Genomic DNA, 25,821 nt, shown 5'->3' with positions numbered 1-25,821 from the left:
CTGACATCCTTGTACAGCCACTGTTTAATACTTCATTTTATGTCATGGGAGACGAGATCGATATCATGGTAGAAATGTGAAGATTTAAGGCGACACAATGAATTCTGCCAAAGAAAGCAAGATACGAAAATGATAGTGTCGAGGTCAGAATGATTAAAATGTTTCCCTTCGGATTCCCTGGCTGAACTTTCCTGTAAAAGCTGCAGGGTGAGGAGGGAATGAGCTATCTGCCAAGGTCAACGTGGAAGGACGTGTACTTGAGTAGAGGTAGAGGAGGATTTGCATTCTTGTGTGTGTGGGAGCAGGAGGAGCATCTGAGCGGCTGTCGTGCAACCATTAAGCGGTTTTGGAAGTTGTTTTCGGGTGGTTTGTAAACATCAGTGAAGCGCAGTCACACAAACTGCAAAGAAGAGAGGAAATGTCCAAATTAAACTTTTTATTTTATTAAAGTGTGTTACTGCTGTAAGAGGGTAAACCTGTTGGAAGTAACACATGCATCGGTGTTTTTCAGTCCAACCTGTCTTTACAGAACTAGCTGCAAACCCTTTGTTTGTTGTCAAGGCTGAAATGAGAAAATGTTGATGTTGGATCTGTGTACTCGTTGAAAGACAGGAGTTGATGCCAAATGTCTTAGGCATTTAAAAAAGAGGTCAGAGTGAAAATGTTAAACATTTGAGTAAACAACCTCTGGAGCCTTTTCTTTATAGAAGCAGCGAGAGGACAAGGAACTGGAGATCAGCCAGAGGCCAGATCTAAACTGTTGACAAACACAAACATACTTCACTCACAGGATATTCATCTGCTATTAGCTAGTTTACATTAACTGGCTTCCATCGTAGATATGTCAGCACTGCAGACTGAACAAAAAAAAAGAGCCACTCAGTCAAATTGAAATGCAACTTGGGTTTAAGTGTCTTGTCCAAGGACACATTGGACATGTTGTTGCAGGAGCTGGGGATCGAACCCCCGACCTTCTGGTGAGAAATGACCGTCACTCTACCACTGAGCCACAGCGCTATGATGCAAGGTGCTTCCTTTTCAATCTAATCATGACTACTTAATCTTCAAATGTACACTGTCTTAATACTTCAAAATGGTCAAAGTCTAAATGCTCATCAGTATCAAGGACAATAACTCAACAGGGCAGTGGGGAGATAATGAGCTGCAAAATGTACCATTCAGAGTTGGCTAATGTGTTTTGCAGCTCAGCGTCTGGGATTGTCTTTTGTTAAGCTCTTATAAAAGCCAGCGTAAATAAACAGACAACATGTGTGGTGGAGGCAAACAACAACATACAAATCACTGCCGTTACTTCAACAATCACAGTGTGAAGACGTGGAGTCCTATTCACGTGAGTATCTGCAAGTCTTACAGTATACAGACATTTCAAACAGATAGAGCTCCCCCCCCCCCCACACCCATGACATTAAACCATGTCTGGGTCATAATCTGCTTGACAAATACCGTACACTAACAGATTTACTCCCATGATAAATCCAATTTAGTCCCCCTCAAGTCGTACCCGGTTTTGCTGATGCACAGAAAACCAGAGCGTTTTCCTCCTCTGCTTCTCTCATTCTATTCATCATAAGTCGCATTACAAAGCCAGCTAAAGACAGTCCTGGACCACAGGCTCACCACACAGTATGGGCAGAAAAAGGGCCCCACTTTCTCCAAAGTATGCTTGTTGTGTGTTTATGTGCTGTATTTTTGTGAGGAGGAGGAGGAGAGTGTGGGTCTGCCTCTCATTACAACGTCTGTATGTTGGACTGACGAAAGCCAGGCAGTGCCACTCTCTGCTCTACAGATATGGCTGGAATGTGTGTGTGTGTGTGTGTGTGTGTAATTGTGTACTCCCACGGGTGCTCTTCCAGTTGTGGTTGTTCGTGTTCCACTAAATCCTGTCCGCCCATTTGTCTTTCTCTGCCTCCCTCCCATCACCCTCTCCATCTCTGTCTCTCAGCCATTTTCTGCTAAATGAATGATGGCTGCATGCCTGACCTCACATCTGACTAATGTGTGTGTGTGCGTGCGTGCGTGCGTGCGTGCGTGCGTGCGTGCGTGCGTGCGTGCGTGCGTGCGTGCGTGCGTGCGTGCGTGCGTGCGTGCGTGTGTGTGTGTGAGTGCTGGAGCTCAGGGTTTTGTGGGTACCTCAGTGTAAAAGGAAAATGCTGTCCGTCTGCTCTGTGCTGTTCTATATTTGCAGTATGGATTTACTTTTCCACAGTTTGAATCACATGCTGAGACGACTTATAGGATTACAGTAAAACTTCAGAACGACGTCACTGACTGATGAGCTGACAGGAGTTTTCTAGACTAAATGAAGCAAACTGTTATACATTTTCTATAACATTGGTTGACTGCAATGAAGAGGGTTTCCATCGTTGTAGTTCCATAGTCATCCTGGCAGTGTGTCTCTTTGGGAATGCAAATACTGGTTGTGTTTTGATGAAAGAACATGATATTGTTTTCTTTATTGTAAATCCTAATCTATGGTCTGAATTATATTTTTATTAGGGAAGTCAAATGATAACAATTTTTAAAACATGATTAATTGCATAATTTCGATCGCGATTAATCCAAGCAGCATCCTCTGGTCTTGATGAATGAAGCCAATGCAGAAGTGCAAAATTCTGCAGTTCTTCAAGTGTCCACTAGAGTCTGGCTGCAGGAGCACAGGAAGTCACATACACATGACTGGGAAAAAAACAGTTTTTACAGCATTAATAAACATGTTTACAGCCTGTTACAAAAAACAAAATAGGTCTGATTAGTTATGATTGTCATCCTGGGCCCACACTGTACGGGGGATGAATTTTTTTACACAGCTCTGTTTTGATTTTGAATACGATACGTGTTATCCATTGTTATTATTCCATGTTATTGACAGGTTGGCGCGATGTAACGGTTCATCAAGAGGTTTAAAGCCCGCCTCACCTCCAGCTCTCAACCTGTCGTTAGGGTTGACTGAAAGTTAGACTGAGACAGGATTTCCAACAGACTGCTGCTGATGAGCCTCCGGAGCTCCCTGCAGGAACAGATGGGTCACTCAGGCTTCATCCATTAATATTTAATAAGGTCAATGTGTGATGTCATAAGGTGGAGATTACTTTGGACTTGTCAGCTGAGCTGTCTGAGAGTTTGTTAAAGTGAAGTGAGACATTCAAAGATGCAGCAGTGTCCTTCTTTTAAGACTTCAAGGAGACACTGAGGACATCTACGGTGAGCGTAATGATATTATACCTTTAGATCTTTTTTAAAATTAATTAAAAGGTGATTGACTGATTGATGATGGGCTCTGCCATCGACTGCGATTTCTTGATAATGAAGGCTGTCCGGTCGTGCATGAACTGTACCGTGCCGAACCACACCTCTTCAAAGCGTGCCAGGGCCAAGGAAGTACACAGATCAGAGCACTCATACTAGTCAAAACAAACTGCTCTTCAGGGTTGAAGAGTGCTTCGGCACGGTAGAGATTGCCTCGTCTGAGTGCGCCATATTACTGTTATATGTTGACTCTTTACACTGACTATATCTATGTATGTAGGCCTGCATACTGTAACATACTTTAACTTTACTAACATCACATATGTTTGGATGACTCTTGAATGCATGTGAAAGGTGCCGGTTGTTTCTTTATGACTTAAAATGATATATACCATAATATATAATATCGTGTGTTAAAGATAGAGACAAAAGCAAAGGCAGGAAGACTCCATTGCTCCCATCAGGTGTGTTTACTGGGCTGTAGATGTGCTTGGAGTCAGACAGGTGCTGTGACTGACAGCCGCTCTGTCTGTCTGAGCCCACTGGCCTCCGGGCTCATAGCTAGCATCTACCTGTGTGTGTTTGTTATGCGCTGTGATACCTTGTACACCCAAGAGAACGCTGTGCACAGTCTGCATGTGTGTGTGTATGTGTGTACTTCTGAGTCTGTCCTCCTGTGTGTACGTCAGTGTGTTTCAGTCTAATCGTAGGGTAATGTACTCAGTCGGGCTTGTCACGGTCTATTAGGGCTCTGCTGCCATCATCCTAGTCAGTCCTGCTACCTTATACTCCTAAAACACAGCAGCAACAGCACACACAGGCTGCACTCACACAGAAACCATAGCTTTACGCACAAGTTGTTTGCACTATATGCTAAAATAATGTGCACCTGTGCAGTGCAATGAACAGGAAAAGGATCCTTGCACCCTCCTTGATTCCAACAACATGTCGCCTACCCCTGTAGCTCTGCCTTATCGCCTTCCCTGAACTTTATTTTGCAGGGTCATGCTCGGCGTCAGTTGCAGCAGGGTAGAGTTTGAGATCTTCACCACAGTGTTTCTCTTTGGAGAGCTGCCAACATAAACAAGGAAGTGTCTGTGTTTTCAGGGACCGAGTTCACATTGGTAGGAAAGAGCTTTTCCCTTTGTACCTAAAGGACGGACTATAAAGACAATCCTAAAAGTCAGATATAAAGAGTCATTGGAGTGAAGAGCCTCCTCAAATGTTTGCAGTGTTCGCAGGAAGTGAATTATTGTACAAAATGCCTCTGGTTTGGTTTCCAAAATTCAAGTTTTATGACGACACTTGAGAAAGGTTCAGCCAATAAGATAAGAAGTTGAGAAACAATGTAGTGACAGATCCTTGTTTTTTTTTTTTTTGTATCTAATATTAATTTGCAGGAATCTTCAGAGACTTGCTCCTGCAGAACCACAGAAGACAAGAAACAGCTGTTTATGCAGTGTGTTGTTCTGACCATGACTCTTAAAGTTACATAAAAACACTGCTCTAAAACAAATATATCTGACTCCCTGACTGGAGACTGTTCTGCAGCTCATTGTCATATCTGCTCCAAGGATTTCTTGTTTCAGTTTCCTGTGAAGTGTCTATTGTTTTTTTTATGAGTGAAGTACAATTACAATTCATACTATAGCATACATTTTGTTTGACAGAGTCTTTAAAGCTTGAGTGTTCGGGTCTCGTTTGACATTCAAGCCTGGGCTTCCGCTGTGATAATGTTATTAAATGTTAGGACATTGAATCAACATTGCGCTCTGCTGGTGATGATAGCAGCTGTCTGCATGGCTGATGGTCCTCCTCTGGTTTAGGCCGACCCACTTCTCTCTTGATGTTGAACAGAGGTTCTCAAAGTAGGACGACGTAGAAGAAAGACTTGAGGGAAGTAGCTCTGTTCTCTTTCAACTGGACGGGTGTATGTAGGTGATCTAAAAAAAAAAATCCACCTTAAAGGTCACATATTATTCTCCTTTTCAACAACTTTAAATAAGTCTTAGAGCTCCCCAAAACTAATCTGTGAAGTAAATCCACTCTGATCCTGTATTTGATCATGCCTATAAAGCCCTCTATTTCAGCCTGCTCAGAACAGGCTGTTTCTGTGTCTGTACTTTTAAATGTAAATAAGCTGTGTCTGACCACGCCCCTCTCTGGAAGGGCTCGGGTCGGCTTGGGCTTTCTTGCTCCATGCCCTATTGTTTACGGTGAGAAGGCAGACTCAGAGGGCAGAACAAACACCTAGCTGTGGGAGTGTCACCCACCTGGGGGAGGGGTTACTGCCCTTTGTGATGTCATGAAGGGAAAATCTCTGTTGGAGCTATTTAATTGGGGTTAGAATTAGTTTTTGTATTTAGTTTAATAATATTTGAGTGGTGTTGTTTATTTAATTATTCTATTTTAATTTATTCACGTTTTCTTTATTTAGAAAAGATTTTGGGTAACGTTTTATTTTTTGCTAGTTATTTGTTTAGTAAATTTAGTTTTGTATTAGTATTTTTGTTAGGTATTTGGGTAATACTGTGGGTACCGGAGATTATTTAAGTAAGAGGCAGGTGGAGGACCGGCATGCACCTGAGTGGGCCTATTGTTTTTTAACAGGTCAAGAGAGGCAGCGGGAGCCACGATTTTCTTTGTTCTTTTGTTTGTTTTCCTCAAATAAACCAGCAAAATACCGCAACGCTTGCATGGACATTGGATTTCTTTTGCCTGCGTACATTACATCCCCATGGTGCATCAGTGGTCATTTGATCATTATTGATATTAGTTTATTTAGATTTTTTTTGTTGTTTTTTTGGACAAATAGCCACTACAATCTCCAAACGGCCTGTTTGAGCACACATTTTCTGAAAAGTGGAGCAGGGAAAAGATAGAGAGGATGGACTTTTCTCATAACCGAGGGGTTTGTAGACGGACTAGAGACATCATACTGGTGAAGTGTATTTTGCGTAACATGTAACATTTGAGATCTTGTTTACAAGAAATTGCAAGCTTCATCCTACATCAGTGATTTGCCAACTGACCGCTGCCCGAGATCCTACAACAGGACTAGTGGTTTCAATGAAAATTCTCCTGACATCAGACTTCCCCCCTCAGCATCACCATCCTCTGTTCCCTCACACACATTGTCTTTTATCCGTCAAAGCAGTCAGATTTGCCTTCTCTGTAGACTTTGGGGAAAAAAACCTCTGCTCTCAACTCCATCACACTGGTCGACACAGCGTCTGCCCTACATATTGTAAAATCAATATTTGCTCCAACCTGAGATTTGTCAGTGTCATAGTTATGCTGTTCCAGATTCACTGCTTCTGCCTCACCCAAGCGGAACAACAGAGTTATCCAACCCACCCTGCAAGCCGAAGCGAATGCAGCTTTGATTCGAGGTGAGACATTGCTTTGACGTGTGATTCTTCTCTGGTGGAGGTTTAAGTGCTGCACAAAGTATCAAATACCCAAATGTTTAGTCCTTGCGTCCAGCGCAGCGGGGTGTGGTCACGTCTCTGGGGGAGGTTTGGCTCAGCAAGGATTATGGGATAGTGCATGAGGAGGAGCAGGAGGAGGAGGGGAGGTCGATTTTAAGATGATGCAATTTTAAAGCAAACATTCATTACGTCCATACTCCAACTGTTTGTTGAAAAAGGCTGGAAACAGCACTCACCCACATTGTTTTTTGTGTGTGTGTGTGTGTGTGTGTGTGTGTGTGTGTGTGTGTGTGTGTGTGTGTGTGTGTGTGTGTGTGTGTGTGTGTGTGTCAGATCAATCAGGACAGTGCGACAGCTGTCCCGTGAGGATTAGCTGTGTGTGGCTATAGAGTGTGTTTCCTGTTGTCCTGACTTGAGTCTCCTCCACATACGCAGACAAACAGCAACAGGCTGCATCTCGGCCTCCAGACTTCACCTATAATTACTAACATGCTCTCCAATCTGTGCACTAACTCTTTAGTCCTGCAGTCTCCAGTGTGGCTATAAAATGCTGCTCATGACCATAACATGTAATTTAAGCAGAACTATAGGTCTTCATATAGTATTAGCCTCCAATGAAACACAAAGATAGTGTTTCTATAGCTGGAATTAAGGGGGCTGAATGCCTCTTTTAGGGACATTAAGATGATGTGGTTGAGTTTTTGGGCTAGATTCACGGCGTGCTTTTGTCAAGTTTTTTTTCTAGGTTTATTTTGAGGCTTTTCATGCCTTTATTTAGAGACAGGACAATGGATATAGTCAGGAATCAGAGAGAGAGAGGGAGAGGGGATGGCATGCTGGAATGGAGCTACAGGTCAGGATCGATATTGATAATTGACAATAAAGATGACTTTGACTAATCTTGTCTAATATAGGAACACATGTTACGTTCTTTTTGTCATTCATATTGCATTATGAAAACGTGCAGGGAATACCTACAGTTCAATTATGTTTGTTTACTTGTTGTCAATAGAGAAGTTAATAACCATGATTTATTATTTGGGTCATATAGTATTTTTTCTTCGAATAAAGCAAAAGCCCCCTCCCACTTTTGCTACACTTGGTAATATTTGGGACCCAAGCGCAAACTCCAAGGATATGTTAAGAGTTCAGCGACATTGATAGCAGGCTTGAGGATTGACAAAGAGTTTACCAGCTGGTGAGGACTGAACTCTTGTAGAATATGATCACTGATGTAGCTGCATAGAAGGACTGAGGCTCTGTGGAGTTGAGCTGATTCAGGTGGAGCACTGATCTGAGCACACGGAGAAAACAGGATAGAAAACACTGGCTAAAATGTTACAGGGCGGCCAACAATAGTAGACGGAAATCATGTGGCAATGAGTGGGGGGGGAGGAAGCTGGGGTTTGTATCCTGAGGAGGATAGGTTGCAGGTGTGTGATTCAGCAAGGTGCTGGATTTCAGGGACACAGCGGGAGAACATAAGGATCGCAGACAGAGCCCTGACATCTCCATAACTGACTCTGACAGCGGCATGGCAAAGTACTGAGACACAGCGGGAGAGAAAACAGCTGAAGCAGCACTTAAAAAAAAAAAAAAAAAATGCACAGCACAGGTAGACTTGTGACACGCAGCTGTTCTTTGCTCATTATCAACACTTTCTAACAGAGTTCAAATGTATGTTGAATCTGTGAGTCAGGTCACAGTAACTTTTTAAAGCAAAAGTTTGTCATCTTCAACTACCAGGCAACTCTTACAACCCTACTACAACCCCCTGAAAACAACGCTTTGTGTAACTAATCACGAGCCAAAAACAACCGTCCCACATAATGTTTGACATCAGCAGAGTCCTGTGCTTGTTTACAGACAGGTGACACACGGGCTCTGCATGCTCAGCGGTCAGTTCACTCTGTACTCTGGTGAACAGCTGCACTGATGTGATATCAGATCCTTGATTAGTCATGAAAAAGAGAAACTGTTGAGTTTTTGGTTAGTATCGTGCTACAAAGAACTAGCAGGGTTAATTAGATCACTTTGCACGTGCATGCACACATCACAACTACCCGACTTGTCATCTCACAAACCGTGAGCTTCATCTTGTGGCTCCTCCCTTGAAGAAGACTCTAGGGGCCAGTTCCATTAACAATGGGTTGTGCCTGCTAATAACACCTTGAATTCTGCAGAAATAGAAATCTGCCCTGTTTTAGCACCCTATCCACAAAATCATTTACACTTATCATGCTGGTGCTAAAGCACAGTTTGCTCTTGTTTTGTGTCTGACTGTGGTGAAAAGCCGTTTGTGGATCAGATGGTATTTGCATTGTTGCTTATTTGCATAGGGAGGGGAGAATTTTGCACAGAATGTGTTATTATTCTCTCATTTACAAAGACGCTAATCAGACAGGTGCACCACGGGCGCTATCTGCTTCCTGGTGCAGTTTGCACAGACTGCTTTTTCGGATTCCACGCTCTCTTTTTCTCTCTTTTGCACAGGTAGCGCCTGCAAAAGCAGTGCAATCCTCTTGTTGATCTGCCCCTAAAGGTTTGAATCTCAAACTCTAAGAGGGCATATTAGCTGTACATGTACGTTGCTTTCTGTTGTTTGTGTAGTGTAACAGCTTGAGCCAGCGCTGAGAGTGAGTGTCTCTCTTTAAAAAGCATGACAGAGGGTAACCCAGCAGCGATACTGGCTGATTGCTAAATAGGATTGTTGACCCATTAGCTCATTAATAGTTTGTTTAGGAGGTCCGGGCTTAGTCGTTGTGACACTGCAGCTCACAGTCCAAGAGAAAACAAGAACTGAGGACATACCAGGCATAACAGAGTGTCACATTAAAGTTCCTGAGTTTAAATGTAACGCCTTACACCTGATCAGATGAAAACGTTCTACCAAGAAGTCAAGAAGGGGTCAAGTGGTCAGAAGCAGGTTATAGTTTCCTTCAAAACATGTTTTTTTAATACTTAAAAGTAAATAAGAACAAAATCCAAAACAATAGCAGATTTGTTTTGGTGACGGTCCAACCTGAAACTCGGATTATGACAGATTATGGATTATGACTCTGAACAATATATACAGTATATATGTAAGGGATTTAAAAAAATAGTGTTCAGTCCACTTTAAAACATGTTTCCAGATCATGTCCTTTACTCAGACTGGCCTCTTTCTAGAGGTGTGAAATATCAATGCTTTGACCTGCATCTTTTGTAGACACACAAGGTTAAGACGGAAATGTCAAGATGCACTAATCTGTCAAACTAACAATAATGTTACCTCTGCTGCATAATGGAAGAACAAAGAACTAGAGTTGACATTATGTCAAGCCCCGCCCGGACCAGGAAGTAACCCTTTGTGAAACCCCGACCTGCTTTGTTACTGTTCCCATTTGAAACAATTGAAAATACCTTGAGATTTGACAGACTTTTATTTGTAATAATTCATTTGATACTTTTCTAAAATTGGCCTCAGTAAAAGTATCAGGACAGGGATACAGGAGGGTGTGAGAGGTGAACTCTAAATCTCTAAAAAGTTTTTAAAATCACTTCAACTTTGATCGATGTCTGCTGCTAGTGATGTCGGCTAACGTTAGCTTTCCTCCTGTGGCCGTGTAGGCGTCTCACCTCCACTGACTTACCTCTGGACTTCGTAACTGACCATTTCTGGAGCCAGGGGTCTGAAATATCAAAGTGTTGCCAAGAGGGCCTTCCATACACAGCTGAGAGTAATGTGCACAATTTGACCATCACAGAAACATCAATTAGAGCTAAATGCGACAGATCCACGAGGAAATAAATACTCCTGCCATGTGGATTTCTTGAGTCACTCTCGCAGACTTCCAAAGCACCTAAAGGTCACATCTTCACTATGACGCACTGAAAAGACTTGGCCCAGGAGAAGGTTTGTCTAACCTAAAGTAGCCCAGCAACAGTTGCTATGAGAGTGGGCTCTCTGATTGGTCTGCTGACTCACCGACAAAGGGGTCAATTAATAAAGCTGTAGAAAGAGTGAGAATGTCTATTTGATTTGGCCAAACAACAAACAGACGTTGACTAAGAGGACTGGATCAGTCCTGACTTAGCGCTGTATCATTCTTTAAACCTGAAACACGAGGAATCCCCGACTTAACCGTGTTGTTTGGTGTCAAGACTACTAATCAGAAAGTTATACTTTACCCTTTGCTCTGAAGAAAGACAACAGACGCCACAACATGTGTGTCTGTGAGAGCAGAAAGGATGACTCACTAAATACATCTGACCTGAAGTGACAACACACTGCCAGTCAGCATCGTGTATTCATTCATAACCAGTGCGACCATCATGAGTGGTTAATATCATCTGGATAGGAGACAATGGTGACGCAAACAGTGAAGACATGTCAAGGTGGGGACAGAATTATTAGAAATATTCAGCACCAATACACCAAGTCAAATTCCTTGTATGTGTAAATGTACCCAATTCTGATTCTGAAAAAAAGGTGTCATGTTGGTTGTTTGGGTAAAGTGTGGCATCCATCTGAACGCTTCAAAAGTAAATGCAGTGAAACCTCTAATCATGAGGTATTGAATCCTTCACATGCACGACCCTGGTACCGGCATTCAAATAATCCCTCACTCGTCAGGATACTGTTTAAGGGCAGCAGTATTTATGTCCAGTTTTAGAAATAGAGAGTGGATAGAGTCAGAAATCAGAGAGAGAGAGAGCGAGAGAGAGGGGAATGACATGCAGAAAAAGGAGCCACAGGTTGTATTGGAACCTGGGCCGCCCGCCCGGAGGACCACTGCGTCCGCACGAGGTGCATGAGCACCAACCACAAAGCTACCAGCGCTCCGGCGAGCAGCTTTTCTTCATGTAACACCATATCGTACATCCTGCCATCAGACAGGGGAAATGGATCCAATAAATACGTTATTAAATTAGTGTATTATATAATATATTCATGTTAAACCCCTTTTAGTATCTCTTCATATTAACCTTATATCAAATGAAATGTGATGGCGCCCCTTGAAGTAGCAGAGAATGATCATCGACTCGACAGCTCGTCTTCACTCAGATCTTTCACCTCTTCCTTTTTTCAGCCTGCAAACTTTGCAGTCGTCAACTTTGTTTCCCACACCTACAGGCAGATGTTTCCAGTGGATAACCAGGGATGAACCCGCTGCATTCTTTTAAACTAATAACTGAAGAGCCACGATGTGTCAGTGGTGTATTAACATGCACTGTGTCAGAGTCTTGTGCTGTAGAAAAGAGGTTTTTAAAACCTGTGTTCCTGACCGTTGATTTATTCTCACAAAGTGTTTTATTTTCCGTCTTCACTAATGTTTATTTGTCACAATCTTCCTCTTACCACGACTCTGAACAAGTTCATACGATCAGATATTTTGAAAATGGAGAAGAAATACAATTTTGGTATTCACAGTTTAAAAGAAAAAGATGGTGTACTGCGGCCCTCTTGGCCAGGTCCCCCTCATGAGGGACATCTTGAGCTCAATGGGTTCATTACCTGGTTGAATAAAAGTTAGATTTTGGGCGTCGATGGAACAGTTGGTGCACCCCGTGTACGGAGGCTATAGTCCTCCTAGGGGGTGGCCCGGGTTAGAATCTGAACTGTGGCTCCTTGTGCATGTCATTCCCTGCGCTTTCCCGCCCGATTTCTGACTCTAGCCGCTGTCCTGTCTCTGAGTAAAAACATAAAAAGCACCAAAATAAATCTTAAAAAAACTTCACATTATTATTCTAGCCTGATGATATAAGCTGGATGTGATGAAAAAAAAGCAATAACATTAAAAAGTAATGATAATATTATCATGGGGCAGCTTTGGCTCAGTGGTACAGTCAGTTGTCTCTACACCAGAAGATCGATGGTTCGATCCCCAGCTCCAGCAGCAACATGTCTGATGTGTCCTTAAGACACTTAACCTTAAGTTGCTGCCAACTGCTTCTGTAGTGGCGTGTGAATGTGTGTGACTGAAAAAGGAAACAGACTTTAAGCATTCACTCCTCCAAGGTCGGAGTCAGTGTGTGAGTTTAACCATCTTAATGTTTGTATCAAACAGCCTGATACCATGCTACCTGAACAGCTCGGGTTTCTTCCTCAAAGGTTTCCCTGAAGGGTTTTTTCGGGGATACTTTGTGTGCATGCTGCGGCGTGGTTATCGCCCAGAGGAAAATGGAATGGAGGTCAAGATGTGAGTGCTTGTGACGACTCTAAATGCCTTTTTCTTCCTGAGCTGTATTAAAAGGTTTATTTCACATCAAACTGCTTTTAGTCCACAGATTTTGTGCTCGTTATCCAGGGCCTTGTCGAAAATTCAAGAGGTGGTTATGGAGGATTTAGAGGGAGCAGGAGGAGCAGGAGGAGGGAGAAAACCTGTGAATGGCTTCATTAACACCCGGCAGCCCTGCCTAAAAGGAGAGGCCCCAGTGGAAGAGTGGGGAGAAATGTGTGTGTGTGTGTGTTACAGCCTGTGTGTTCACAGGTGTGAGAGGTGATAATTGGTGTCTCATGTTTGCTCAGGCACAGATCTAAAACTGGAGATTCTCACTGTCTCCTTTGGTTCCCCCTGGCTCTCTGTGCTGGGACAACAATAACAGATGTTAATTGGTACTGAGATTGTGGCATGCTCATGCACATATAGAGAATAACTGCTGGTCTATAGTATGTACACTAACTTGACCTTTTGGATGATTAGATGACATATAACTCTGTAAGGTCATCTTGAACATATTATGGATTTAGGGCGCACTCACACTAAACTAATAACTGAAGAGCCACGATGGCGCACTCACACTAGGCCCATTAAGCACGATTGTCCCCCCCCTCCCCTCATTCCCCCGCTGGCCTGCACTCACACTGCTCCAGGACTAACCGGGCCTGAGCACGGTAACCTCTTGTACATAACTTTGTCCATAATGAAGGTTGTCCATGTAATACGGCAATATTGTTCATATTGATATAGTTTATGCGTTAAATATTAAAATACAGATCTATGTTTCTTCCATGAGCAGCTAGTTTGCCTGTTTCTCCTCTCACTGTTTGTCCCTCTCTCTCTCCCTCTCTCCTGCTCTCTCTCTCTGAGCAAAACTCAAATAACCACCTGATTAACAAACACACAGCTGTGTGTCCATCCATCCGTTATCTATACCGCTTTTCCCGTCCGGGGTCGTGGAGGGCTGGAGATGATCTCGACTGAAGCCAGAGGCGGGGTTACACCCTGGACTGGTCACCAGTCAATCACAGGGCTGACATATAGAGACAGACAACTAGCCACACTCACATTTACACCTACGGGCAATTTAGAGTCACCATCTAACCGAACGGAACAGCCGGAGTGCCCGAGAAACCAAATGCACGAGAACATGCAAAGTCCACACAGAGCGGCTCCTGAACGATGGGGATTCAAACCAGGAACCTTCTCGCTGCGCTAACCACTGTACCACCCTGCAGACAGCTGTGCGTACACAATTAATACGTGATACACACTCTGAGTAGATGATATTTATGGAGTATTGTTAACACAAACATGTCACCTTCACAATTCCAATTCAGTTTTTTGTGCAAGGTAAGAAAAATACCTGAAAACACTTTTACACACTTTTCTTTGGAAAATATAAATACGTAGCAATTATCTTTTTTGTGAGATGTTTTTTATCAATGTCCAACTTATCCGAAACACAAGTCAACGTGATGAACGCCTCTGCTGTGTTTGTTCCTCTCCTCGTCTGCTCCAGTGACTGTTTCTCAGTGACGAGACTCTCGGTGGGTTGATCAGCCTGCGACATGTCTGCTGTGTGCTCCTTTAAGCCACTCAGCTAATCTAACAGTCTGTTTACATGTCTCGTGTGTGTGTGTGTGTGTGTGAAGTGTGATTAGAGGCAGATCAATGCAGGGATTGATCAGAGCATTAACAAACCAAACGTTAAGAATCGGTGAACGTCAACATGTTGGATGTGAAATGTTCAGGAGGCTTAGTCTGAAGACTGTTTGCTGTTAACCGAGGGGCCTTCAGTCCTCCAGGGGTCTCCACTCACAACACTGCTAAGATGTTAAAGGCTCTTTCACTAAAGGAACTCCTGTTTTTATGTGGATTTAAAACTAATAAGTCCAAAAACAATCTCAAGGTTTGTCAAAATATCTATTGCAGCCGGTTAAATTATTTGCAGAATAGAAAGCCGGTGTATTGCAGATATTTTTCACCTGCTGAGTAATTGGAAGCGTCTGCTGGCCCGTTATAAATGGACAGTTCCTGGAATGGCTTTATTAAAATTGAATTGGAAACGTACTTTGTGACCACAGGTCCGGTGCCCAGTTGGATATCTCCTGGGGCTGTTTTGTGGTTCCGTGCTGGCGCTGTTACAATTAGATGAAGCAGAATAATGAAGTTAGTCTCATTTATCCGCGAGAGTCCAGCAGGACAATCGGCAGTTGTCACAGATCTGCGCTACAGATATTGATTGTCTGTCCAACAATGTAGGAATAACAGATGGGAGCTCTGGTTAAGACGAGGCTCTCCTTAAAACACTTCACGGGGGAACCTACGAGCTCCGAAGCACTCCCTATCTCACTGTGTGTGTGTGTGTGTGTGTGTGTGTGTGTGTGTGTAAATGGAAACTCCACTGTAAACTAGATTTATATCACATACATAAAGCAGATTTATATCGCTGAGCAAGTCAGCGTTTGGATGCTGTGTTAATTTATGCTGATGCACAAAAACAAGATGCAGCGAGATTCAATAAAGTACGATACCCAACACTCCACGAACAAAGACAATATGATGCCATAAATAACAATGGTATCATCGCACTTCACATAATAAAAGTGTACATTACAGCATGACATAATGCAGATGTGTACTGGTGGTACTCACTTAAGGAGACCCTTGGGTGGGCCCCGAGAAACCCCGTTACATCCTTACTGTGTTGTTTAGATTTACACCTCCAAGTTTGAATCTACGACACTAAGCAGACTGCAAAATAACCGCTTTATTATTATTATCCAACTATCAAGAAAATACCCAAATTTAAATGAAAAATTAGCTTTGGTGTGTTTCCCCTCAGCTTCAGTAACTTCCTCTTACTCAGTTATATTTAGAAATGTGTTGTGTAGGACCTGACCGATATGGGATTTTGTGGCCGATATTGACCAATATCTTTCCTAGACCTACGTTCAACCTGCAGAGATACATAGATAGGTAAGACCAACAACTGTGTATCTTGTGTTTTATAAAACACCCTGCTGAGGTTTAGTATCGACATCCGACATCGTAACATAATATGTATGTGTTTAGATAAGGATCAGCATCGCAGATCTCCTTTAAGAAGTCTTGTACTCAAAATCGGTCTTGGTCTCGGTCTATCTAAAGCCTTTTTTCTGGGTCTTGTCTCTGTCTCAGACTGGGCAGTCTCTGGATTTTAAATCAAAGACCAGTCAAGATCACCACAGACAGGCTACTTTTCCACGTCATTACTTTGATTAGAAGGAAGACGCCTTTTTCTAAAAGATCAAATACCTTCAATTCATCTGTAGTTGGATTTTCATCGCCCGGTTACGGCCCAAACATTTACGGTGTTACGGTCTAAGTGAGTGACACGCCTGCTGCACACAAGGTGATGATTTGTCAGTGATATTTATGGTTCTTGGTCTTGACTCTGTCTTGATCCCTTAATGTCTTGGTCTTGACTCCGAGCACTCAGGATGTCTTTGTCTCGGTTAGTGTGGTTTGACTACAACACTACCTTTAAGCTATACTGGGAAAATATTTCTTCTTACACTATTTACAGTATTTAACACAAATTTCCCAATTATCCTGCACCAATCATTTTTTCAATTCATGACTATAGAGCGGAGAGGCTGCTGGTTCTGCCAAGTCTGTGACGCAAGGACTGAGTACTCCAAAACCTCTCCCTGACATTTCATGAATGAAGCCCAAAGCAATAAAGACTAAACACCAAGGACAAGGTGTTTAGTTTTGATCCATTAACCTCACAGTGAAGCGTTCAAAGTAACACATGACATTTTATCAAAACTAACCCCTAGTTAACCCTTTTCCTGCTGTCATATCGTCCAATCCCCACATGTTAGAGCCATTCAGAAAACAGAACTGAATATTTCATTTAAAAGGGTGAAAAACACATATATCCAGTCTGTTTCTTTAAATGAAACCGTTTGCATATTGCAGTGGTTACCCGGCCTCTACGATGATTAATAATGTATGACGAGCAGCAGTGGAAAACAACCCAGTTTTGTTGCAGTCCACCACTCTCGTGTGTGAGGTGTATTTAAGAGAAGATTTTCCCCCCTTCAACACATATCCAAGTGCATTACGGCCCGCCAGCTTCCCAGCCCCAAGACATAGCAGGTCAGTAAATGGATAGACCTGTGAACAGCAGGTGATGATAGTGGTCCAACCGCCGCCTCTCGGAGGCTGTAAGCTCTTATTGCCTGTGATTCATCTATCAGCCCTGTGCTGTCTTCACATGATAATACCCTTTCAGAGTGTAGCAGAGGACTGACTCTTTTTGTCCCACTACCAGCTCAGCATTCACTCTGCCTGCATGTGTGTATATTAGCAACATATTGCTCTTTCAGGGCCATGGCTGATTGATTTTGCATGCTTTGGCAGTGTAAGGAGGGGAGGGGGAGGGGGAGGGGGGAAGGGGGAGGGGGGAAGGCTGAGGTGAGTGATGCAGCCCTGCCCCACAGAGGCCAGAGAAAAACACTGGCTTTCAAAACAAGGGCAGATGCTAGAAGAAAGCGGAGCAGTTGCCAGGAGAAACAAGGGTGGTGCTGGGAAATCAAGGCATTCCACTAGCGAGAGAGTCTCAGAAAGAAACGTTTTAAACTCAGGGTGGGGGGTGTGACCTTCATTTGGGCTCAGAATAGAGAAATCAGAGAAAAGCGAAAGAAGCCATGCTGTTTAGGTCAGTTTAACTGCATTTTTCCACTGTCCACGTCCACCGCAGAGACAGCACATTGTGTACACATCGACTGTTTATAATGCCGCGCAGTGGATACGTTGTTGTTGTTCAAGAGGGAAAGCGGACTTGATTTAATTTGAATTCTGAAATGACGTTCTCTGCGTATCTCCTGTCTGCATGGGTTGGCTTGACAGAGAGAAGAAGGAAATTGGCCTCTGGCTTTGCTCCTAGACAGAGTTTATCTAGCAAAACCCAGCCGTCACTACGAGACCCACACATACACACACGCACACATGCACACATGCATACATTAAGAATGCAGGGAGCCTCAATGTTCAGGCATGTTTGTGAGTATTTAGCAAAGAGGAAATTGTTTTGGAAGATTTATTCGAGAGGCTTTAATCATTTTTAGTTCTCTTTGTTGTCTTTTAATCTTTGCTTGTGTGTGTGGGTATACACCCACACACACACACACACACACACACACACACACATACACACACACTTAGTGTTTGTTCATTTATGTTCATGTTTGGTTCTCTTCATCTTTAAGTGTTAAACCTTCAAAGCACTGCTTCAGCTCGGCCTCCACATCCCGTCACAGTATCATGCATTGGACAGTTTTAGCTTCCTTCCCAGTAAACATTTTTTACCCTTGATGCCTTTATTAAAAGTTTGATATGTGCTTGTACTATATATGCTAATCAACCTTCAAAGTTCACACGTGAACAGGTCTAATGGTTCCAGTGTTTTCCTGATCAGCAGTCATAGTACATTTCCTATGTCTGTCAGATTAGTCAGGTTAAATCCTCTGAGGTCAAAGTCCAGACTACTTTAATCATCAGGTTGACCCTCAGTGCCCCGCAGAGACGACATCACACAATGTTTGCTTTCCTGTTATGGCCCCATTTTGTTACCTTTAGTATTGACAGTCCAACAACATCATCGATACTTATTAATCATTACCATGATTTGATGTGTAAAACACTCAGATCTGCTCTTTACAAATCATGAAGAACTTAAGATTTGGCGCTTATAAATAAAAACGGACTGATTGAGTTGATCCAAGCCGTCAGCGCAGTTATTTATAAATGGTGGTGTCACGGATCACAAAGCCCACCTTAGTCTGTATTAAACATGGAGATAGTCTCAGTGACGTCACTCATTAATTTCTGACGTGCGGTTTTGAAGCATAGTTTCATCAATGGTGGTCGCCATGTTGACAATTCTGTCTCAACCATACTTTACTTACTTACATGCAGAGAGGTGGAGCTGAGGCGGGCCGTAAGCCTCCCGACAAACAGCTACAACATGACCGCTTGCTGTCAGATAAGCCACACCCCTAATTATGCATAACTCCTCCTAAAACGTATGAGGTCTTAAAAAAAATCACGCATACAAAGTGGGCTGGTAAAGCCGTGAGCTATATTTAGTGCCAGGCTGTAAACGTGTTGATTTGTGCCGTCAAAATGTCCTTTTTAATACGGGTGTGCTCCGGGTCAGCCTCTAGTGGACACTCTATGAACTGCTGTTGTCTGCACTTCTGTATTAGCTTCATGTTTCTTCTCCAAAAGGTTGCCCCTTGATGAAAACTTTGCCTCTGTACTTTTTTTTTTTTTTACAGACGTTGAAGTGTAAATGTATTTTTGCGCCATTTGCCCGTAGGTTGTTTTTTTTTTCATAACTTGACTGACTGAGCGTTTGTCCGGAGTTGTTCATCAGATGTATTTTTCACATCAAATATGTGAGCAGTGAAGTCTTTACAGAGCGCTGTGGGAGGATTTTCAAAGACTCGTAATGAATCGCTCTCTCTCGTCCTGAGGCGCTTCAAACCCTTTGAACCGTTTCATCCGTCTCGGTGTCACTGGAGATTTTTTGGTGGCTCGTTGTGGCCTAAATGTGTTTTTGTTGGAGGCTTTATTCTGACATGAATAAATCTGATCACTTTAAGAGGCACGAAGACGTGAAGTCGCTTTTTTTAACCTCCTGCTCTTTTCTGTTCTCTGTGTCTGTATGTACATACATTCTTCTAGATCGTCCTTATCATGAAAGCTTGTAACACAAGGATGTGTGTGTGTGAGGAACTTCTGTGATGAGCTTTTCTTCCAACAAAGATATTGATCAGATCCCGTTAGCACATTGATCGAGCTTCACTTGTGTGGCACATCCAAGATTGGGAAGGCTTTTTGGGTAACACGCCTCTGCTGTTGCTAAGTTGCGCTTTCAGGCGATGAACCCCATTTACTGGATTATAGTTATTATCTCACTGCCCTTTTTGAGTGTCAAAATAAAAAAGACCGTGGCCACGGTTCGATTCCTGGTCATGGAACTAGCTTTGGAGCGGCTGTAGCTCAGCCTGTAGGGACTTGGATTTGAACCGATCCAGTCCAGTCTGGTAACTGGAGAGGTGCCAGTTCCCTTCTTTAGCACTGCTGAGATCCCCTCGAGCAAGGCACCGAATTGCCCCCACCAGCTCAAGAGCGCTCGCTATCAGGGAGTGCCCTTAATCGGACATTTCTCCATTAGTGCCTGTCTATAGGATGTGCATGTGTGTGTATTTCAGCCTATGTGTGTGTAGCATGTTCAACAACTGAGTGTAAATTACATTTCCCCTCACAGGATTAATAAAGTATATCTTCTTCTTCTTCTTCTAATTAGATGTTGCATATTGTTATGGCTGTATTTCTTGGCAGATACTGTCATTTCTTGTATTTTGAGTCACAGGACAGGACACATTACAATCCTCTCAACAGAAGCGACCTCCTGATATGAAATGATTGTCCAAAGTTGATCAGAGAAGTCAGCTTTTCACTCCGCTGCTGCTGACGTCGAAAATATAATTGAAAAGAAGGAAACTGACACTATGTGTGTCCATGATTCATACTTACATTTATATTCCATGCAGCGGTTTGGGTTAACAGTGTGTTCACACCAGAAAAGTGGCTTAATGAAGTGGACTCAAAGCAGCCAGTGTGCATGCTAATTGCAGTTTACTTTCGAGTGTGCTGTTGATGCAGACTATTGCGATGTCGTCCTGAAGAGCATTAAAGAAGCTGACGGATCTGAGCAGATGGATGATCTCCTCAACACCTCCCATACAAGAGAGTCTGTGAGATCTCATGAGAATACACTCAGACTCTTTTGGCGACTCAAAACATTTGAAGGAGCAGCAGAGGCTCTGCGGACGATTATATTGAGGAAGGAAGTGGATCAAAGAAAATGAAGGGAAACCAAGTCTTGCTAAACTAACGATGATCAATATACCCAATCTTCACCTGACTAATTACTGATTAAAGAACTGATTAAACCTGATTAAAGAAATGCTAAAAAAAACATTGGCATAAAAACATCAACAAAAAATGGTTTGTATGTCCCAAATAAGCTTAAAAATAAATCTTTACAGTCATCACACTAGTTCCTGATTTACTGATATACCATTTACCTGGGATTTCAGGTAAATGGACTTGAGCTTCTTTTGCCCTTTTCTGGTCTTCTGACGACTCAAAGAACTTCCATTCATACGCAGCCATCCCCGCAACTTGGTGTTAAGTGTCTTGCCAAAAGACACAGCCGACATGTGTCTGCAGGAGCTCGGGATCCAACCCGACCTTCTAGTTGAGAGCTGACCCAGCCGACCCAACAGTAGTAGTCTAAATATGTCAGTTATGTTGAAGTCATGCACACACAGACTGACAGAAGATCAGACGAGCACATGCACACACACATGGCTGAAGATTACCAATACGTACCTTCTCCTCTTGCACATTTATTATGATGCAGAGGTTCTCTGGCTGCTTCCTTACCTATTGACTTTATTCATGAAAACAGATCAAAATTATAGATCGTACTTTGTCAACCATAACGTCTCATTAGCTGTGATGTGACACTACGTGTAACTGCAGACAGTGTTGAGACTATTGGAAAGAATGGAGTCACAGCGCAGCCTGTTGGACAAACTTTGAAATGACATTGTTTCTGAAGAACTGTCGTTTGGTTTATATCATAAAGCATGTACACTGACAAAGTTGTATCACGTTACATCTCCCTGATTGTTACGTTCCCTCATCCTGCTTGGGCATATCTCTGGGTTTGCTGTTGTGTTGTCTGATATGAAAGAATGAACTAGGAGCCAGCAGCACTTTAAAAGCTGTGAGAGTAGTTCTGCCCCAGTTCCCTCTGCAGATCACAGGTGTGGGAGGAGACCAGACAGCTCTAACATCACGTAGCAGCAGCATCAGTGTTTTTGAACATGACCATGGATAATGAATGAGCATTTACTCTAAGCTAGTAGAGACCATCAGAGAGGGAGGAGGGCGTTAGAGCTGGAGGGAGAAGGCGGAGGAAGGTCTTTATATTAGCAGCATCATTTGTGTAGAGTTCAGTGGTTCAGATGTTCAATCAGTTATTGTACGTCTCCACATCATTTAAATATAAGGTTGAAGCTTGTTGTGAACTTAAACCAGTTTGAAAAACCACATTCCAGATCTTAACCACACATTTTATCGTCTGTTATTTATAACTTTGGACACTTTTAAAGGTTTTCCAAAAGATTCAGACCAATCAAATCATCTATATAGATTTGGAAACACGGTTGAACCTCAGTACTGCTGTGAATAGCAGTTGACTAAAAGTCTATTGAATGTAAATGTAACTGTTGCAGTGGTTAGCGGGTGTAACCCCGCCTCTCACTCAATGAGAGCTAGGATCGACTGCAGCCGCCCCCCCCCCCCCCCCCCCGTGACCCCGAACAGAAAAAAACGGTATAGATAATGGATCAATGGATGAACATAAATATTCCAGCAACTGTAAAATGTCTGAGCTTTAGATGGATAAAGTAAGAAATTAATAGATGCGCCTTGGGCTTGAGGAACCCTTGGAAAAGCTTTAAGCTTTACTCATTATCATTTCATTTTCATGGATTTCTTAGCTGAAAAAGCAATCAATAATATAAATACTTAGCTGCAAACCCTAGTACAATGTAATGCAGACTTACAGGTTGAGCTCATAATTAGAACATTCTGAAGCTGTGTTGGACAGAAGACATACACTAAGCAACCCTTTGTAGTTTCTGCATAAACACCGGCATCTAAACTTTCTGCATTACTGTCATCAAAGTTTCTCCTCCGTTCTTCTTTGTGTTCAATTTTCTGTCACTTGGACAGAAACCAAAGCTTTAGCCTCCATCCCCCTCTCTCTCGCTCTCCCTCTCTCTCCCTTTCTCTCACTCTCTCCTCCAGCTGAGATGGAAGAGGTCTATCTGAATGCACTGACTTGTTGTTAATGTGGCTGTGACTGTGATGAGCTGACATTTCCCGTGGACAGCTTTGTTCTGCATGAGCGTGCTGTGTCTCCAATCACACCGCAGACCAACTTGAGACGATGATTTCCGGTGAAATGCAGTCACAGTTCTGCGTACCTCTCCCCCGCTTTACAAAAAGCCATTTCCTCGTGGAAGGTATAGGCTTTACTTGGCAAACAAATGAAAAGGACAAAATTGGAGGGGGACAAAACCCCGCTGTGCCCGCTTAAAGCCGGTCTGATTTCTGCCCGTTTATGGTTTTACTTCGGCAAATCCTGCCTCAGCTTTAGGATTTACAGGCCGGCTAAACTCCCTCTGGCCAGGTCCATCGATCTTTCCTCTAATGCTCATCTAAAAGCAAGTCAGGTTTTTAATGTCCCTTTTTTCTTCACTCTTACTCAAGCATCCAGTTTTTATTTTCTCCTCGACCTTACACTGTTTTTTTCTAGCTCTTAAATAAACAGCTCCTCCAAGTAATCACTGTCTGTACCTGCCTTTTTATAGGACGCCTGTTTTACAGCACAAATCAGAATTTCCTGGACCATAATTTGGTGCACATTTTCATTCTGACATCTTTAGTATTTTTTGGATATTTTAGTTGGATTGAAGAAATGTTAAAGGCCACATATTATCCTCCTTATCAACCAGTCTAAACAAGTCTCAGAGGTCCCCAAAACATGTGTGTGAAGCTTCTTGTTCTAAATCCACTCTGATCCTGTATTTGATCATGCCTATAAACCCCTCTATGTCACCCTGCTCAGAACAGACTGTTTCTGTGTCTGTAGCTTTAAATGTAAATGAGCTGTGTCTGACCACGCCCCCTCTCTGGAAGGGCTTGGGTGGCTCTGGCTTCCTCGTTCCATGTCCTGTTGTTTACGGTGAGAAGGCAGACTCAGAGGGCAGAACAAACACCTAGCTGTGGGAGTGTCACCCACCTGGGGGAGGGGTTACTGCCCTTTGTGATGTCATGAAGGGGAAATCTCCAAACAGTCTGTTTGAACACAAATTTTCTGAAAAGTGGAGCAGGCAAAAGACGGAGAGGATGGACTTTTCTCATCATTGGGGGGTTTGTAGACAGACTAGGGACTCATATTAAAGAGAAACATGATGATGTGAACTTTGCATGATATGTGACCTTTAACATTGGATCTCCATGTTAAGGGAGGGTAAAGCATTCACATCATATGAAGGAATCACCGCCAGTAAACAGCAGGACTCAGCCATCTGTCATTGGCAGCTCTTTCAGAAAGCATATAGATTTGGCATTTTCCTCTTATTCAAGTTGCCAATAAAGCTTCATACTAACACCACTATGTTTTTCTCTTTCAACACATAGCTGTAGCGTTTGAAGCGGGACATTTCTTTCTGATTTTGAAAGCTTGGTGTTATCCAGAAAAAGTAATCGACAAACAAAAGGAGAGAAAAATCTAACTGAATGTAAACCTAACTTTTTTTTTGAAAACAACATAACATTAGTTGTGAGTTCACCTTCTCTCATGTCATCCATTAATATTGATTTTCCTTTAATGAGGCCTGATGTGTGTGTGGTATCTTCAAGCTGACAGACATCATCTGAAAAAAAGGAAATATCTGTAAATAAGAACTTCCTGCCGCATAAAAGTTGCATTTGAAAGTTAAACACATTATGGATGGCTGCTGGGTATATATGGACATCTAACCTTATTAAAATACAGCACACATCACTTCCACTTACATCCCGCAGGTGATTGGCAGTTTTTTTCACTGAGTCTGACGTCCGTCTCCATCTCTCTCCCCCTCACTCTCTCTCTCTCTCTCTCTCTCTCTCTCTCTCTCAGTGAGCTTTGTGGACTGCGGTGGAGGGAAGGTGTGGTTCGAGGTTGGAGATTCTTCTGACTTCAGGGTGAGTGAGGATGGCGTCGTGTACAGCCTGCGGCGCCTCAGCCTGGCAGGAAAGGGAAAAGCCGGCTTGGTTGTCTACGCTCGAGACCTGCATTCCAAACAGATCTGGAAGACCAGAGTTCACCTCCATCATGATAGAGATGCAGGACCCCAACAGGTAACACAGTAGCACCATTTAACAGTTGTTTACATTGACCCACTTGTCATTTTGTAACACGGCACAGAATATGTACAGAAGTGTTTTACTGTGAATAACCAGAGAAGGTTTTTTTTTTCCCTTTGCTCTTTATCTGACACATTTATGTTCCTGGAAGCTTTTTAGCTCTCTTCCATAACCATTATGTGTTCAAAGGTATAAATACCTCTGTGTATTAAAGGGAGAATGTGCAACATTTGACACATAAATATATCAGAAATTCAGTATATGCTCTATAAATGTCTCTCATGACTGTATACAATGAGTGAGACGCACGAGTACTGCAGTCTGTGTTGTTGTGAGGCTGTGTTTACATCATGTTTACATGGACGGCCGGCTCATTCCCTTGCGTATAAAAGCTGTTTGAATGAGGTACTAGAGAAAGTAAGAAGAATGACACGGAAGCGTTTTTAGATTATGGTCATTCCTTCTAAATGTACATGCAATGTGAAAGAGCTAACTAAAGAGCGCTAACATTAGCCTGCTAACACAACAATGCAACTTGAGACAAGGGCAATTTTGTCCGCTGCTTGCGCTCTTAGTGTTTACATATGGTGTGTTCCAACTCCTTAGTGCGACTGCGAGGGGAGAGGGGTTGGAGGTGTGTCGCTGGAGGAGAGCGGAGGATTCAGTATGGTGGAGGTGTGGCCAAACAGCAGTTTGTTTTGGTTTCATGCTGGTGCTCAAGGGCGACAAACTCGCCCTTGAGCACACTACTAATTCAAACGTAGAAGTACAAATTAAAAAAAGGAAACGTCTAACTTAAGATGGATCAAAAAGTTGCACATTCTTCCTTTAAGTGAAGTCAAGTTTATTTCTATCTCATAATTCATCAA

General features: G+C 42.8%; 1 protein-coding gene across 1 annotated transcript in view; it reads left to right on the top strand.

Annotated features, from left to right (window-relative positions):
• LOC109993403 (cadherin-2) overlaps positions 1–25,821 on the top strand; it is an 81,742-nt gene that overhangs the window by 15,367 nt on the left and 40,554 nt on the right. The window contains exon 3 of the mRNA XM_020646359.3: positions 24,726–24,946. Within this exon, the coding sequence (XP_020502015.1) occupies positions 24,726–24,946 (221 nt within the window). The remainder of the gene's footprint in view (positions 1–24,725; positions 24,947–25,821) is intronic.

The sequence above is a fragment of the Labrus bergylta genome, chromosome 6 (genome assembly GCF_963930695.1).
Source record: "Labrus bergylta chromosome 6, fLabBer1.1, whole genome shotgun sequence".
Taxonomy (NCBI): Eukaryota; Metazoa; Chordata; class Actinopteri; order Labriformes; family Labridae; genus Labrus; species Labrus bergylta.
This window is presented reverse-complemented; position numbering and strand designations above follow the sequence as displayed.